Source organism: Micrasema longulum, unplaced genomic scaffold (genome assembly GCF_059751315.1).
Source record: "Micrasema longulum isolate JH-2025_06_02 unplaced genomic scaffold, ASM5975131v1 h1tg001642l, whole genome shotgun sequence".
NCBI classification, from domain to species: Eukaryota; Metazoa; Arthropoda; class Insecta; order Trichoptera; family Brachycentridae; genus Micrasema; species Micrasema longulum.
The window spans coordinates 20906-39781 of NW_028278821.1; the positions used below are offsets into that span (position 1 = coordinate 20906).

The window sequence follows — 18876 nt, forward strand, 5'->3', positions numbered from 1 at the left end:
GAATGGGGAATGTTACCCAGCGTAAAAAGTAAAAAGTATTTACTTGAACCAAGCAACGAAAGATAAATTTTGCTAATTCCTGGGCATATAATATATATATATATATATTATTAAATTGAAAACATATTATACATAATTTTATATAATATTATCAATGAGTTTTAAAAAAAACTCATTTAGGGACATACAGATAACAATATTTATTTAAAGACGTTTTTATATTTTAAACCATAACATTATTTACAAAAGCAAAATACAAATTATGATACGCTACAAATTAAAAGGGTATGAACAATATTTAAAAATAACAAAATAAACATAATACTAGGTATGAAAATAAATTCAAAATCATGTATACATCAAACAATCTGGGAAAGAAAAATTAAAAAATATAAAATGTTTAAAAATTACATGTATGTATATATACAAACTGAACTAGTACGAGAGTGCAAATTTTAAAAATTACAAGAATAAAAAAAGTTTTTTTAAATTAACAAAATATGCGCACACCCAATACAGGTTAAAAAAATATTTAAAATGTATTGAAATTACGCATACATAATACAAGCTGAATAAGTATAAAAAAATACAAATAACACTTCAATAGTATTAAAAATTACATATACAAGCAAAAACGGTAAAATATTAAAAGTTATATGTTCAATGCATTGCATTCTCTGGATAAACTAACATTATTTATTCAAAGTACTTCAAAGTACAAAGGAAAAAATATTTTTTTGATTCGCACGTCCTGTTTCTAAATTTTGAAATTGGTACTTTAAATTTTTGTGGCAATTTATTAAATTCCTTGAAACAAATGTATTGTAAAGATCTAATACCAAACTTCGTAGATTTCACAGATCCAATATAAATATTATTTTTTGATCGAGTACTGTACTGATGGATGTCTCTAATGAAAGCGGGCTTTATGTTACTGTGTATTGAGTCGAGAGTAGTATTAATTATAGTGTCAGTTATCTCGAAATAGGAAAGCATGCTAAAAGGCATGATTTTTGTTTCAAAATAAATGTCCCTTACATGAGTATCATATGGTAGGTGAAACACATTTCTGGTCGCTCTATTCTGAATAACTTGCACCTCAGAAATTTTGCTCTTAGTTGCAAAACCCCAAACACAGCATAGGTATGATAAATGTGAATGGACCATAGAAAAATAGATTGCTGTATTTCTTTTTTTGTATTTCTTTCTTTAAAAGACTGTTTTTGTTGAAATATTTTAAAATCTTGATATACTCTCTAGGGAGATGAATTCATTACTATACCCTATTCAACGAGACTGGCCCTCTTTACACGTGCGCGCCACGAGCCCAATGCGGAGAATATGGACCGTATTGACCAGTGTTTCCCACGGTGGGGCATACGCCCCACCGGTGGGGCGTACCGTCTCAGAAGTGGGGCGCTTCAGATAAGAGACACGTCGGCATTCCGCATATAAAGGGGAATACTCATCGGGCATACGAAAAATGCCTGAGATGTACAAAATTGAAATATACGCCAAATTGTACTTAAAATAGAATAAAACCCGTTACAATTTCAATAATTATCAAAAAAAAATGAATTTGTTTTTTGTAATAATTTTAGTTATAATATATTATGTATTAGAATAGGTTTTATTCAATTTCATTAGGGATTCATATGTTTACAAACATATTACAATATGATTTGGAAATGTACCTGCTGTTTAATTAAAAAAGATGCCGGTGAGGCATCTGACTTTTGAAAAGACTACGGTGGGGCATGGCATAAAGAAGGCTGGGAAACACTGGTCTAGGCAGTCTGCGAGTGAACACCTGAACACAAGGGTCCGTTTAACAGATTTAGCCAAGTGTGCAATATCGAGATAAAAAATATTTTAATGACTGGAAATAAATTAAATTATAAAAACTGCAATTTTCTAATAATAAGTAACATTTTTTTTTTCATTACATTTTACGTTTATATTTACATATTTATCGTTCACCAGTTATTCCACGTTCTATCACAGTGATCCATTCCAGCTCGAGCAAACCAATTATGCAAAATACTGTTATATTTTTTCTAAAAAAACGTCTAAGACGCCGAGATAATCTGGTTTAATTTTTCACCCCCCCCCCCCCCCGGACACAGACACTTCATACTCAGTAATATATCACTTCATTATTAATTCACCGATAAGGATTTAGTAAATCTCTGTTTTGGTCTTGTATATTTAATTATTTAAAACATTATGCATTGTACGTGTACCTTAAATCAATAAGTAATTTAATATTTTTGCTTTTTTTACATTGTATTTATTGGAAAACATTCAATGTAAAAGTTTTAAAAAAGGATAGCAAGAGATATTCATAATTTGACTAAAAAAACTGACCCCTACCGATCACGCGAGTGACACGCATTTCGTTTGTTTATTTGGAGGATCTTTCAAAAATGTATTTAGTATAGTCTATATAGATTAGGATATTCTCATAAACACTGTCAGTAATTTTAAATTTAAATGATCACAGGCATGTAATATTTTTCATTATGTACTTTGATATTTGTCGGCCTCGTGATGTAATGGTCAGCGCGTTTGCCTACCATGCAAGAGGTCTCGGGTTCGATTCCCGACATGGTTGAAATGAAATATTTATTTAAAAACTGTGTTTTTACACTAGAATATTTCATGTAGAATATTTTTACACTGTAATATTTCATTCATACCTGAAGCGTAAGACTGGTTATTTTACCTTCATGTAATTTATTTTTTTATCAAGATACGCTGTAACTTGTGAACCAGTGCAGTGCCCTATACACCATAAGGTGTGGAAAGGTAATGATGATGGTGACTATGGTATTTTCATATTACAGGTGTGAACAGGGATTATGATGATTTTCATATTTTAAACTTTGTTGGTATTATTTGAACTTAACCCTTTCAGCCTGAGTGTTCACCCAAATATACATTTATTTTAATATAATTTAGTTCATTCAGACATAATTTGAGTTCATTCAAACATAATTTTTTTTGAATTCACGTCGTCCTTATAAATGATGTGTAAGGCAAGTTTTAAGCATATTTTAGTCAAATTAAATTAATTTGATTGAATAAACACATATTGTAAGATAGTGAAATATTTTATACAAATTTTCTCTGTTGATAATAAGTTTGAGATCCATCGTTTATAAAAAATGTACGTTTAATAATATCTGAAGTAAAAAAAATATATTTAAAAAAATTTAAAATACCGAAAAAAATCTTCACCTTCAACAATTCCTTTAGTACACAGAATAATAAATATTGATATATCCACGGGAATTAATTAAGGTCTGAAATAGTTAATGTATCTACACAATAATAATATATGTATTTATAAATAAATCAATTAAAATTTTTGAATGTGAATGAATTTAAATATTTATGGCCATCAAATGAAAAGTGAAAATTTACGTAGTACTCAAAAAACTTGTGTTGCCTACCTTAACCGTCATGATGCATCCCACTAGAGCTATGATGTTACATAACATGTGACAGGAGTCCAGCAGGAGAGTCAAGGCGTGGGTCACGTGACAGATGACAAGTTGCGCGCAGAAGTGCACGACGGACAAGCACAGCACGGCGTGCAACGGTGCAGGCCGCAGTCGCTGGAGCCACTCTTTCATACCCATGGCTGACTAAAATTCCGACCACCTTTCAACACTAAATAATCGCCTTCGAAACCAAGTATAAGTGACGATTCCTGGCAGATTCCAGATCACACGACTTTTATAACTGTACTTTTTCAATGTATAAATGACTTAATCTTGATTACAAATCACAGATTTATAGTGGCAAGCATCATTTGTATAAAATCAATCAATCACTTTATGCTCGCATGAGCAGGCATTAAAAATGAATTTTACACTGTTTGTTATTGTATTTAATTTGAAAATTTGTTTCTCAGTATTTTTATTGTTTTTGTTGGTTTAAATTGTTCAATAAGTTTCTTGTGTTCAAACCAAAGAAAAATACTTGATGGTAATAGTAATTTGGAAGTGGATTTTGATAAATCTTTTTTCTTTTTCTTGTAGTTATCTGAAACAAAACAAAGAACAAAAATAAGAAAATATTCTTGAAGTAATGATATTAACTCTGTGAAAACCAAATGCCGCCTATATAACGCCTGCATAACGCCTATTCTTCTCTACGGGTGCGGATTGCAGCACTTCACTAGGGTCTAAAACAGCAGAATACCGAGTTTTGAGAATAGGTGTCTCAGAAGAATCTTGAGTGTGCGGGAAGGAAAAAACCTAACTTCACTCTATTACCAGGTTCTATATGACACTTGAAAGGACGTCGCTCGCTGTCAGCGTTGCCAACTCTACCGTTTTTTCGGTAGATCTACCGATTTTGGTAGCAATCTACCGATCTACCGAATTTTATGGTTATTCTACCGATTTTTAAATATCTTGAAAAATGAGGAAGTTCAGCGGTTTTTTTTATTTGTTTATAGACTAATAAACAAAGCCAAAACAATTTTTCGTATTACCAGCGTTATGATTTTCAAAATTTTGTATTTTTGAGATTACTCCGCGTGTGACGTTTCAAGTTCTCTTCCCCTTCTCGGTCAGTTCTGCCCATGTGTCAGTTGACTGACCGTAAACCGGAAATTCATCACATTTCTTACGAATCAACCAATGATAACATCTGTTGATTTGTAAGAACTAGTAAGGTCATTCAAAGTAGTTTTCATTTTTTTTTAATCACACACAAACAGTTATTTTAAGAGCAGTGTAGCAAAATCGTAACCATGTAAAAACGTTTCTCAAATAACAGTTTTTGGCAGCGTGGCTCGTTAAAAGTAATAGATCAATATTTTTTGTAAGACTGTTGCAGCTGATTACGAATTCCCGATTTATTTTTTGAATCTACCGATTTTAGCTTGATTGAGGTTGGCAACGCTGCTCGATGCATTTATTCTCGATCTTTTGTCTCACCTGCAAGCAGGACCATCGGCCATTATTAACAATATTGTAAATTCCTTTTGATAAATTATATGGTGTGTAACTTTTAGTAATAAATATTTCAAATCTAATCCGTGTTTATCTTTATAATCCGCACTCGCAAATCAATATCATACAGTGATAAATAATACTCCTTTACAAACTTTAATATTATACCTCGGCTATGGCCGACTGTTACATGCTAGGAGATAAGGCACTTCGGGCCTCGCTTTATTGGCCCTGCGGGCCTCAGTTGATTAATTAGAATCTCGGGCACTGTAAATGTTACTCTTTTGAGCCTCACAATTTATTTTTTGCTGTTAGGAGCAATCTAAATATAATAATGAACCGGGGTGTGGTCCCGTGGCTAGTGTCGCGGACCCAGGGATCAGAGGTCCACATTTCGCACCCCGCTCTACAACAACTTGGTTCTCATTTTCTAATAAATAAATAGTTTGGGTAAATCATAAGAACATAAATATTTGTTTAAAAAAAAGAATAATCTATCACTCAGAATAACGCTTCTAAAACCGCACAGTTCTAATATAGTAAACATCTCGGCGGCCTCCACGGTGTAGTGATTAAGACGCTTGACTCACGCATGGAAGGTTCCGGGTTCGATTCTTAATGAAAACACAAAAATTAAATGTGATTCATTCATTTCTGCCTGTCTTTTTTTTAAATTACACCACAAATCAAATACTTACTCACTTTTTTCTGTTTTTTCAGTAAGCTACTTTTTTCTGAATAGTTTGGGTAAATCATCAAAACACAAATATTTATTTTTAAAAAAAGATTGATTTGTCAATCAGAATAACGTTTCCAGAACCACAAAGTTATAATATATTAAATATCTCGGCGGCCTCCACACTGAGCAGTTAAGACGCTTGACTCTCGCATGGAAGGTTCCAGGTTCGATTCCTGATGAGAACACAAAAATTAAATGTGATTAAAGCTACTTTTTCTGCTATTATTTTTTTTTAATTACACCACAAACCAAATACTCACTTTTTTCTGTTTTCTCAGAAAGCTATTTTTTGCCTTCAAACCATTACGATCTGAAATCAACTCACCCACGAAACTTTTTGCCTCGGCAGTACAAAAAAAATTCATCAGGGGGAAAATTAAGCCCAGACAGACGCAATCAATTATTTCTAGAGCAATAATATATAGACCAGAGTTATAATATATAGATTTAAGATTTATGATGCCAGGCAAGCTCTTTTTTGTAATATTTTTGTTGTTTCTTGGTTTTATTTTTGTAAATATATTATATTGAAATAAATAGCAACTTTTTTATGTATCGGTTTCTCTGACCCTACAATTTTTTTCCATAATTTAAACGTTTCTAATCTATTAATGTCATAATTTGAAAATAAACAGTTTAAGAGCTCTACTAAATTTATGCTCAGGGAACAAAGGGTTAACCAACCTGTAATTTATTTGTGATGAAATCATGTCATCCCAAGTACCATAATTTACGCAATCCAATATGGGTACCAATTTTTTTATGAATGAAAATGCTTTTTAATAATAAAAAATAGTCGAGGCATGAAAAATGTGTTAAATCTGATGTGACGATATACATTATGGACATGGTAATGAATTACAGTCTGGAACAAACTAATTACTCGGAATAATTTATTACTTGGTTAAATATTAATGTTTACTAACGTTTTTTAGCGAAATTGTTTTTAACCAGACATTTTTTTCCGTGGTCAAGTCTAGCTTAATTATAATTCAATTCTAAAAACGATCTATCTGCGAAAGTATATTAATTCATATTATTTATGATTTTATGTGTATGTTTAATATAATTAATTCGAAGATAAAATATAATTAACATACGACGTCACTACCCATTTTTAAAATTCTTTAATGTCTATTTTGTCATATGATTAAGCATAGCCTAATATAATATTTACAATACAGTTTTTACATTTATACTTATTCTAACAATACTGTCCATTTATTATTTAAATTTATAATATTCACACTGTCCTTTCATATCGTGTAAATGTATATTAATATACATATATTGACTACTCATTAACCTAGTATTTTTATACATTTAAACTATACAGTTTATTTTAAATATATTTACACCATAATAATTTTATATATTTTCCGGCATATCTTCGAACAACTTTATTCCTTTGTACATAAGGCAGTTCTGGGATATTGGTTTTGATTTATTTTCCTGTCTTATATATTTGGCATTTTTATTTAATATCTTTTTCTTGTTCACAAGAACATATTTTATTTTACGGAATGGGAAACGTTAATAAAGACATGTTCAATGTACATTGTATAACAACAAATATCTAGAACATTTTTTTGCAGAGGGAATTTGAAAGTCTAGGCTGCTGAGTAGCATTCACCATTCTGCCTATGTTTGAGCATCCACATATCTTAAATTAGGAATTTCCATCGGATCATAAATTCCACTGCATCATGCATGTAGCACTGCTAATTAAAAAATATTGTTTTTATTCAATTTCCTCATTCTTCCATCCACCGTAAGTAAAGTGATCACTCAAACCAGCCAAAGACTTTTGACATTTCCTTCCAACAATTATCTATCAAGATGTTATTTAGATACATACCTACCGTGAAGAGATGCCGCTTGGGCGAATATGTAGGAAACGTTTCTATTCAAAGTGAAAGAAAGTGGTGAAAATTAAAATTGCAAGGTCTGTAGATATTAAATTATTGCATACACTGTAATCACGCTTTATACATGTTATTATACTTAGTAATTTATGTAAAGTGTATGTTACTGTTATCTCCTTTTGATAAACTACTAATTTTATAATATTTTTAAGAACGTTTTTTGACAATATTGCTTTTGCAAGATGATTATGTTTTTAAGTAAGAATCTGTAAACACGAGTATATTTACATATGTGATTCTGTAACATTAGGATACTTGAAGGCTCTTCCAATGTAAAGGCGCGGGTTCAGATTCATTTCCCGGTTAGATTACAATAATTCACATGTTCATTTTCTAAGCATAATTGTTTCTGTGCTGTTTACCACTGTTTTTGGCTAATTGTGTCGTTAAAAAATAATGTATGTGCAAAAATTAAAAAAATCCGCCTAGTTTTTTTAATATTTATTTTGTACTCCTTTCTGTACATTGGCAAGTTTATTGCCAGTTTTGTCAATTTCCTTTAAGCAATTTTTTGTTTTTTTTGTTTTAATACGTAGGTATGTTAAAAAAAGAAAAAAAAGAAAATGGAACTAGCAATATCTGTACAGTATAAATAATTTCAATGCTATTCTTCGGTAGGAAAAATTGCATAAAATAAGAGTAAAATATCAAGATCAGATCAAATGTTTCTTCTGAGAGATGTGTAAACATGAAATACATATATAGTTTTTTGCTATCTTGTTAATTTTAATTACATTTATGGAAACGAAACTTTTACCAATAGAGAAATACCACTTTTTGAAAACATTTTTAAAGTTATTACTTTAAAAATGTTCTAAAGTTAAGTCTATGAAATACTGTACAGTAAAAAAAAATGTTGTTACTTATCAGTAGCATGAAAAGTATTTTTAAATTTGTAATTTTGAATTTTCGCAAAAACAGTCATTCCATTAGCCACGCCCCTTATACGTCACGATTCATGTTTATTTGTTCCTGACTATTAAAGTTTCTTTAGAACATTTTCACGAATCTTGACGTCATAATTATCAATGCCAAACACGTCGCGTTTTTCTGGTGACATTAAAAAAATATGTTTTAAAATTTATATGTGAATTATATGTGAAAACACCATATTTATTTTGAAAATACAATTAATTATTCGAAATCCATTTCATATATTTGTATCGGTATTCGTAGTATGTGGTATTTTCTAATTACAAATGATCAATAAAAGTATAAATCCAACGTCATTAAAAACGGTTTTACAAAAAATGTTCATGATTGTTATCATAATTACACCGCAAGACAAAAAAAAATACGAGTTTACCTGCTACCGCGCCCCTTGACTTTACTGAACCCTTTTTCTAAGAAATCCTTTATCGATACCTCTTTCTTTTGTTTAATAAATTAAGGACACTATGTGTCACCTTTTTACAATATTTACATTTTAAAATGTCTCAACAGTCTTGTTTTACCCGCGTTTGAGTGAACATAACACAACAATCATGGAAAGTGCAAAGCAAATGTCGATTGCGATAAAATCCAAAATAATCACATTGTCGCAAGAAAACATATCTAATTGTGAAATATCTCGTCGAGTTGGGTATTCAGAAGGTGCAGTGAGGTTTTTATTAAAAAAAATCCAAGAAACTGGATCCATAGAACGGAAAAAAGGAAGCGGACGGGGGCGCGTGACATCTGCCCGAGATGATCGCTTAATAAAAAAAATTGTTATGCGCGATCGATTTTTAACGGCACCTGAAATACACGCAGAGGTGCAGTCTACCAGCACATCAACATTTTCAGTAAAAACAGTGTCCAGGCGGCTGTTGGAGCATGGTTTCCAAGCACGGAGTCCCGCAAAGAAACCATTACTCACGGACAAAATGAAGAAGGCTAGACTGGATTGGGCGAAAGAGCACCAGAATTGGACCTTGGAGGATTGGCAAAATGTTGTTTTCTCTGATGAATCAAAATTCAACCTTTTTGGTCCAGACGGCAGAAAGATAGTTCGACGAAAACGTGGGGAAAGATATCATCCGTCGTGCGTCACTCGAACCGTTAAACATTCACCCTACGTGATGATTTGGGGGTGCATGACAGCATACAGTTTAGGACCTCTAAATTTTGTACAGGGTACGATGAATGCCATTCAGTACAAAAAAGTGTTAAAAAAACATATTATTCCAACAATCGAGGACATTACGCAGTATACCGCGGACCCAATTTTTCAGGACGATTCTGCGCCGTGCCATAGAGCCCGCACTGTGAGTACAAATATATATATTTTTAAATGCATTTTGTGACCACATGATAAATAATTTATTGTTTTTTTATAGATCAATGAATTCAAGGAGAAAATTGGCTTAAAATCGTTGACGTGGCCCGGGAATAGCCCTGATTTGAACCCGATAGAAAATTTATGGGCGATTATGAAAAAAAAAGTCGGGAAAAAAAAAACAAAAAACATTGAGGAATTAAAAAAAAACTTTATTCAAGTTTGGGAAGAAGAAATAACATCAGAAATTTTAGATTCGCTTTACGTTTCTCTAAATAATAGAATTTTACATGTTATAAAAAATAAAGGTGAATTCACTAAGTACTAAATATTTTTAAATGTTATAAATATGTTTAAATGTAAAATACTTTAATTTAAAATAAAGCGATAAGAACCTACTTCTTAAATATGAATTAAAAAATAATATGTCTTTTATTATTCCATCACAAACACTCGACCATAAATGAACCGTTATGGGTCTCTAAGGTTCGGGTAATCTGATACCTGATATATAATGGCAATTTCTAAGTACAATTCATGAGTAAGATTTTTTATTTTAACCTTGAAATAACGAGTAGTCATCACATATGTCAAACAATATAAAAAAAACTAATTAAATATCAAGAATAATTCATTATATGTCAATTTTAGTTTTTTTTGAGAACTCGTAAATTTATTTGTCTTGCGGTGTAATTGCATGTAAGTTTTTTGTCTTCGATTATTATTTATATTTTTTGAAAGAAGAAACTTGTTGGCCAAACCAGTTTACTGTAATAAATATGCATTTTTAAATGTTTATTTTTTAATGCGGCGAGTTATTTATCCGTGCATCTTTTTTACACGAGCCTTTATTTGTGGGTCATTGGCATCTTCGAACATACAATAAGCACGCGAAAATCGTTCCGTCCTTGAAATTATTTTCATTTCAGCGAAGAACTTTAATCTTGGGGCAGTCACAGGCCGACGACCGACCAATGCCGATGACCCAATTTCAACAAATCCAGAAATATCCAATACCAAAAGCAAAACCCAGGCAAAAATGCGGCAAATGTTAGTGGAATAATCATCAATATTAAAGTATATTATTATTTCTGTAGAATTGCTACTGTGTCGAAAGCAATTTATCATTATTTTTTATAATTTTATTGTACAAGGCTTTTTACAAAATCAGTAACACAAAAATACAATTAAAGTAGTTGCACGTGCATCATTGACACTAAAATGCATAAAAGTAAAAACAATATCAATAATTACAAATAATAAGTGCATAAGGTACATTTCAAAGGTTGAAAAAAAACGGCTTATTATTTTATAAATGTATTAAAGTACAGTGTATTCAAATTTAAACCTTACTGACGCAATTAAACACTGAATAGGGTGATTGATTTACCAAAAATAGGCAGAAACCAAACTCGTTTTGCAATACAAAAATGTTTTTTTGAGATTCGAAATGTGGTTCCGCGGAGTTAAATAAATTATCTATCGGAAGTGGAGGTGATGAAAAGTTAAACAGCTGAAACACTGAAACAACTGAAACAGTTTCACAAAAACATGAAGCTGTTTCTGTAAAGAAAAGCTAGTCAGTATATTATTAATTCACAAATTAAACTGCTTAGTTCAGTGTTGGCAATAATGTTGCCACCCCTTCCCCCTCCGCTACCCTCGGCCAAACTGTTATTTAGAAACCGTTTCACAAAAAGTTTTATTTTGATACGGTAACTGTTACAGCTGTTCCTTTTAAATAACCGGAAAGCCAATATCTAATCGAAACACGATTTTTAATACGAAGATCATCGATCGTTTAAATGCAGGGTTCTTAAGTTTTGATTTACTGATACAGATTAATGAAACCACAAAGTAATATTACATCGAATTTTATCACATGTAGTAAAATCTAAATTTACTATAATGACGATGACAGATCTCAAAGAGTTTTAAAAAATACATGTGGTCTATCAGAAAAGGCCCCGTGAGTAGATTAACTGCGGTCCTGAGTGCCGAATTATCCAGTATTAAACAGTTAATTCATAATTCATTCTAGTGAATTCTAATTTGTGCCGTATTAAATCTGACCGAGGTGATGTCTGATGTCCCAGTTATCACGTGTGTCCGCGATCGGTGACAAAAAAGCGCAATTTTCGAGCCACTTTGTAGGCCGTATGTGTGTAAGTGGGTACTGGTATGTAGCTTATGGTTTGTGATGTATACATGCCTTTATGTTACATACATATGGCTACCACTGACCGTCATAAAGAAACTTGGCGTACACTACACATGATACCACAATATGACAATTGTCTGTTAACAGTGGTTCACTCCATTGAATGATTGCGCGGCTAATAGCTTTTAGAAGTAGACGGGAGCAATATAATACTTAGGACAGGGTTAGCCCTACAAAATCTGCAATAGTGATCTGACAATAGAATAAACGCATCGCGATTTATTCGAAACACGTTTCAAAATTTATTCGGTTATCTACAGCCTAAACTATCAATCTGCGTGTCGTTTAAATCGTATGTTGGAATGCATTTATATAAAAAGCGATTTATGTTTTTTGGTGGTTTTGATCCAAAAACCGATTAAAAAAAACAATAATCTCTTACAATACTAGGGTTAGTATAGCAAGTGTGAGTATTATTTTATTTTGTTTGGTGATCATTTAAATTTTTTGAGTGAATTTGTTTATGTCACTGGATACTATTTTGTGCCAAAGCTAAAAGTACGCACCCAAAGAGTACGCAATGCGTTCTCTGGAGAAAGTGTGCAAAAAAAGTGTAAAAAAAGAGCAACAGAAGAAGAAGAAGGAAAGGGCAGAAAAATTACTAGCAAAATTAAAGGAAGCCGAGATGAAACCGATGGGAAATAAATAATTTCAGATGATCAAACGAGCCAGAAAATCCTCTGTTGCCTTCGTATACGTAGAGCCACCGGAAGTGGGCTGGATCCAGCTTAAGATGCAAAGTATGGTGGCACGATGAGTGTACTGACTACATTGATTTTAGAGCATTAGAATAGTAATTTCTGTACAAAAAATTAGTGTTATATTATATGCGCGCTCTTACCTTGTAAGATGAAATGGTTGTGCTTACTACGAAAGAGTATGAAAAAAACGCTATTTTTTAATAATTTTAGCATTGTTCACATAAGAACAATATATTATTTTGTTTTTGAAAATGTTGTATTTTCATATGCTTATAATTATTGGCAGAGTTTTTCTTTACAACTTTTTCAAAATAAAAAAGTGGTTAAGTGCGCATTCTTTGCTTGCTTTACCCAACGTTATATCTTATTATTTTCAATTCATTTATTTTATTGATAATTTAATTTACTAATGCATTCATTGCTAACCAATTTGCCCTGCCTACAAACGTTATTCAAAACGTTAATACAAAACGTTGTCACTATATAAATCCTAAGTGTGTATGTCAAAATATTTGAATTGTGGTTTTGACTATCGATATTAAAGTATATGTCTATCATTATAGGGGGTTATTTTGGACAGCCACAATTAAGTAGCTCCATACCACGCTGTCCAGACGGGTTGGTATGGGAGATTTTTTGGATCTCCTTCCTTATGTCTGATGACATAAGACGAGTAGCAGGAAGTGGTTGGATGCGGTTGGCTCAGGATAGAGAAATATGGAGACTAAAGGGGGAGGCCTATGTTCAACATTGGACAAGAGACGGCTGATGATGATGATGATGATGATGATGGTTAAAGTATATTCAAACAGATACGGAAAACTTGTTTAAGACGGTAATATTGAAGTCTAGCCAAAAATCAGCAAATACGTAAATAATTGAAGAAATAAAATATTGTCCAAGAGGCAGAATAATGAATGTTACACAGTGTGTAAAGTTATCACGTAAACCATCTAATGATTTATAAAAATATTTATTATTACCTTCCTATATTATTCGCATCTCACGGTGATAAGAACACTAGTTTGCTTGTGCAGCGTATCTTGATAATTTATTTATTAGGTAGATGATGACGGAATGAATATTATTAAAAATATTAAATTATGTTTGATACTAGTACATACATGTAATAATAATAATTATGGATAACTTATATAGCGCCATTTTCGTAATATAATACCTCAAGGGCGCTTCACAAAGTGACTATATGAAGATATAAATTTAATTTTAACTTTAACTTTTTAATTAAAGAAAAATATAGTAATTTTTCATACTACTTTTCCACCACATGCTAAGAATTTATTCAAATGATTTAGAGAACAAGTGGGTTTTAAGTTTCTTCCGAAACATCACTTCACTCTCACAGTTTCTGCTGGGAGAGCATTCCATGCCGTAGGGCCTGCGGCCACAAATGCACGTTCGCCGAATTTAGTGCGCTGTTTGCGTAGAGGTATAATAACTTTTCCTTTCGACGTAGATGTAGCTGATCTAAGCGTAAGACGTCTGTCAGCTAGTTCATCTGGAATGCAGAGTTCCCTTAGATATGTTGGAGCAGATTTGTGCAGTGACTTATACATAAGACAACAGAGTTTGTGTTCCACCCTCTGTGGAAAACGTAGCCAGTGCAATTCCCGAAGTAGTGGAGTGATATAACTGAATTTAGAGATTCCAAAAATAAGTCTCGCTGCGGCATTTAATACAGCCTGTAGGCGAGTCATTTTATTCATCGGTACAAAGTATATATATAATACAGGCGATATAATTATGATTACACTGATGAGTTTAAAAATATTTTTTTCGATTTAAAACACCCACTCCATGAATAGTTAGTGGGACGTGAACAAAAAATATTCGGAAACCCTGTTTTGCGTAGGACGATTATTTTTTTATTAATATATTCAGGTTTCAAAAGACCTCATCAATTTTGCTGGCAGAAAGAGAGCTTCATTTTATTCGGATCGGTACAGACATTATCATCATCATCATAACTTCTTTCCTGTGTCTAATAGTGCATAGGGCACTGCACTGGTACAGCAATTTCAGTGTATCTTGAAAAATGTTTGTTACATGAAGGTTAGATGATCAGTCTTACGCTTCAAGTACCAGTCCAGGGTCTACGAAATATTCTACTGCGAAAAACACCCTTTTAAATCAATATTTCATATCAACCATGTCGGGAATTGAACCCGAGACCTTTTGCATGGTAGGCAAACGCCAAACCATTACACCACGAGGCCGACAAAACAAACATTATCACGTATAACGATACCTATTACTTAGTTGTCATTACCTACCAATCGATGACCTCTTTAACCTCTTTCCTCAGTTTCGAATACGGAATTTGTGCTAAAATGAACATAAAAATACTTCTGTTAGAGGAATGTTCACTGTTTACCTATCTTAGCGAAATATGCTAAATTCGGTACAAAAATGCACAATAAGAATACCACTGTCATAAAATTAAGTATAGTCCAGAAACTACATACGCACATCAAACAGAAGGTGACTAAACTACTCATAAATGAGTAGGTTTACGTTTTGACGCATTAGTTTCTTTGTAGACGTCGCTCAGTACGCAACTCCTTATTTGAATTCAACTATGCCGTGGTGTGTCCTTTTAAAGTGTAGAAATACTGCTAGGATCTTAAAAAGCAGGATGCAATTACATTTCATGTATAATTAGCAAATGATTGTGTATGTAAATGCATTACCTAAAAATTGAATTATTTTTCCATCTGTCAGATTGTCGAAGAAACAAACTGAACATTTCAAAAAATTTCGTTAGTTTTGCCAGAGTAGTAAATTTTTTTACCCCACTTTGCTCGTCTAATGAGAGAACTAATGAAAATTGGATCTTAGATTTAACAACTCTATCGTGGACATTTGACCGACATTATCTTTAAAACATCAAATATTATTTTACATGATATAAAAATATCCGTTTTATGTAAAATAAAATTTGTTTTATATTTTATGTTTAAAGTTCATTAATTCAATTACTCTTATTAAATGACCCTTTACTTGTCTACTCTGTTGTATCAATCAATAATTCCGCGTGCACAATAAAATTTAAGAGAAATTAACAGATCGCTTTTTTTTAACCTTACATTTGTGTTATAATTATATTGTTTCCCATCGTGCAACATTACGAGGCGGCATCACGAATGCGCGCGGTGAAAGTGAGGCATAGTGGTGGAATTATTGGACACAGTCCGACGTATTCAAATATGATTCTACGCTCCTTCTGGACCATTCTTAATTCTATGACCATTGTAATAGGTAGGTACATCTAATAGATAATAATGATCCAACTAAGTTCGCACAGAGGCACTCCTCACATGTTGGTCCAAGATCTTTCAATCTTCTACCTAAAGAATTACAAAACATTAAATCACTGATACCGTTCAAAGTAGGTTTGAGGTCTTGGATTAGCATGGAAGGAATATAAAGACACCTTCTTTTAAAAAAAATTATAATGAAATACTGCAAAAAAATCCTGTCTTTTGTTATATCAGCATATGTTAATCTTGTTTGTTTTTTTTTCTTTCTTTATGGTTGTCATACCATATTTATATGCTATAAACTTTTAAATTATTAAAAAGGGAATGGCCCACACTCAGACGCTGAAGTCTTTGTGGGCATTTTTTCCAAATTATGTTATAGCTTAATTTTAAGATGTATTTTTTAAAGTGTATTTTTGTAATTAAAATTCAATGAAAAAACATGTATGGAAAATAAACAAAAAAAACTAACTTCCGTATAATATTCTAATTTCGAAGATAAAATATATTTTTTGATATCTTTAGAAGCATTCTCTATCTTATAACGGGCTGTGCCATGTTTGATGGAGGATGGAGAAGACACTACATAATGTTTATACATACCTACCACATATTTTGATTGAAATATTACGATCGCTTTTAAAATAATATTTGTGACGACAGTACGTTGGATATCGCTACACAGAATTAGGATCAATCGGAGCATATCTTATGCAGTGTGTACTTAAATTACAAGATATAAATCGGCTAGTGAAGTATACAGAGCGAGAAATTAAAAAAAAAACAATTTAGTATTCTCGCATTTACTGATTTTTAAAATATTGTTTTCAATCTACTACAAATAACTCAGTGTTAGTAAAACAAAGTATATGGAAATAGGAGAGAAGACACCGAACATAATAATGAAGATAGGTACGAGTATTGATGGAGAAATTATTGAAGGATCGTCGTAATTACATACACACTTATGAATTATTCTTGACTCTAGATTAAATTAATTTAGGATGATAATTTAAATATATGTATGTACCAATATACAACAAAATTTTAAAAACGATACATTCTTTCTAGAAAGACTTGGGAATGGAATAAATAAAAACAGTGCAGATTATAAACATAAAACAATAATTGGCCAAGAAGAGAGTTATGAAGAAGTTCGAAATACTCTAAAGTAGAGCAATGAAAGTTATCCTGAAGAAAATAATATATTAACGTTGAAAAAATGGGAACTGACTTGAATCGGATAGAAACGAAAACAAAAATGTATAATGTATATATATTTTAAGGTGTCCCTCGAATAAGGGTACGAGGGTTGCTACTTAAGTTTTGAGATGTACAAGTAAAAATAAATATTTATAATCGAAAATGCCTTTATTGTTTTGGAAAATATTCCCCTTAAAGATCAATAGACTTTTGCATGCGTTTGAACCAATTTTCAAAGCACTTTTTCCAGTCCGATTGAGGTACCTACCTCCAAAACATGTGATTTGAACATATCAACCCCTTCTTCAGGCGTCGAAAAACGTTGAACTCGCAATTTATTTTTGATATGCGGGAATAAGAAAAAATCATTGGGCAAGAAAAAACAGGCGACCATTTGCTTCAAAGTACTTCGTGCGCGAACAACTTTTGTTGGATTTGGCTCGTATTGGAATATCCATACAGTCGATTGTTGTTTAGTTTCGGGTTCATATGCATAGATTCATGATTCGTTGCCTGTCACGATCTTAGAGACGTCTATTTTTATTATTTTTTTAATTTTCTTTTTTTAGGACTGCAACAGGCCAGGAGGCCCAATTACAGTGGTGAATTATAACACAGAATACCCAGGCTTGAGAAAACTCACAATTATTTTTTGTTCTCACAGGGAATCGAACCCGGAACCTTCTGTGTGTGAGTCAAGCGTCTTAACCACTACACCACGGAGGCCGCCAAGAAGAAGACCTTTGAAGCAAAAACTTTTTAAACATTTGTTTGCACCAATCGACACGACCCTTTTTTTGAGAGATTGTTAAATTATGCGGTATCCAACGCAAACAAATCTTTTTGACGACCAAATTTCATGCAATATTGAATGAATGTAAGTAGAACTAATGCCCAAGCATGCTTCAATCTCACGGTATGTCACATGACGATCTTGCAATATCAGTTTACGCAAAAAATCGTTGTTTTCTGGCACAACAGCCGATTTTGGTCGACCTTCACGAAATTCTTCCTGTAACGAAGTGCAACCACGATTGAACTAAGAAAACCAGCAAAACACGGTGGCTCGAGGTGGTCCTTCATCATTAAAAGTCGCAGCGAGTTAATCGGCACACTGTTGTTGGTTTAATCCATGTCGAAAGTCATAGAAAATTATCGCACGAAAATGTTCACGATTTAGTTCAATTTTTTAAACAAAATTAATTTTTCGAGTATCTGTAAACATCACAAATATCACTTGTATGACAAAACTTCCTGAGTACGTTTACCATTAAAAATGGCAAACTTTACGATGACAATATTGGATTTCACATATTTACACTGGTGTTGCCATATCTCAAAACTTAAGTAGCGACCCTCGTATATAAACCACATACTTTGCAACAAAAAGTGGATTTTTTATTTTAAACGGATCTATGTAGCATTGCGCTCATTTTCATACACATATATATATATATATTTTCGATAGTAACAAAACTCGGGCAACAATTATTTTAATAATTATAAAGAATAGTAAGGGTTTATAATATGTCCAAATTTTATGGATTTTTATTTCCAAAATAGCAGACGACGCGACCGTTGT

At 32.2% G+C, this 18876-nt stretch overlaps 1 protein-coding gene across 3 annotated transcripts in view; it reads right to left on the bottom strand.

The window, feature by feature from the left end:
• Positions 1–18876, bottom strand: part of ZnT77C (Zinc transporter 77C) — a 43588-nt gene that overhangs the window by 20905 nt on the left and 3807 nt on the right. For 2 of the 3 annotated variants that reach the window (XM_088237055.1, XM_088237054.1), the window contains exon 2: positions 3456–4050. The exons of the other annotated variant lie outside the window; for it this stretch is intronic. In XM_088237055.1, the coding sequence (XP_088093181.1) occupies positions 3456–3644 (189 nt within the window). In that variant the 5' untranslated portion in view covers positions 3645–4050. The remainder of the gene's footprint in view (positions 1–3455; positions 4051–18876) is intronic. 3 annotated transcript variants of the gene reach the window in all.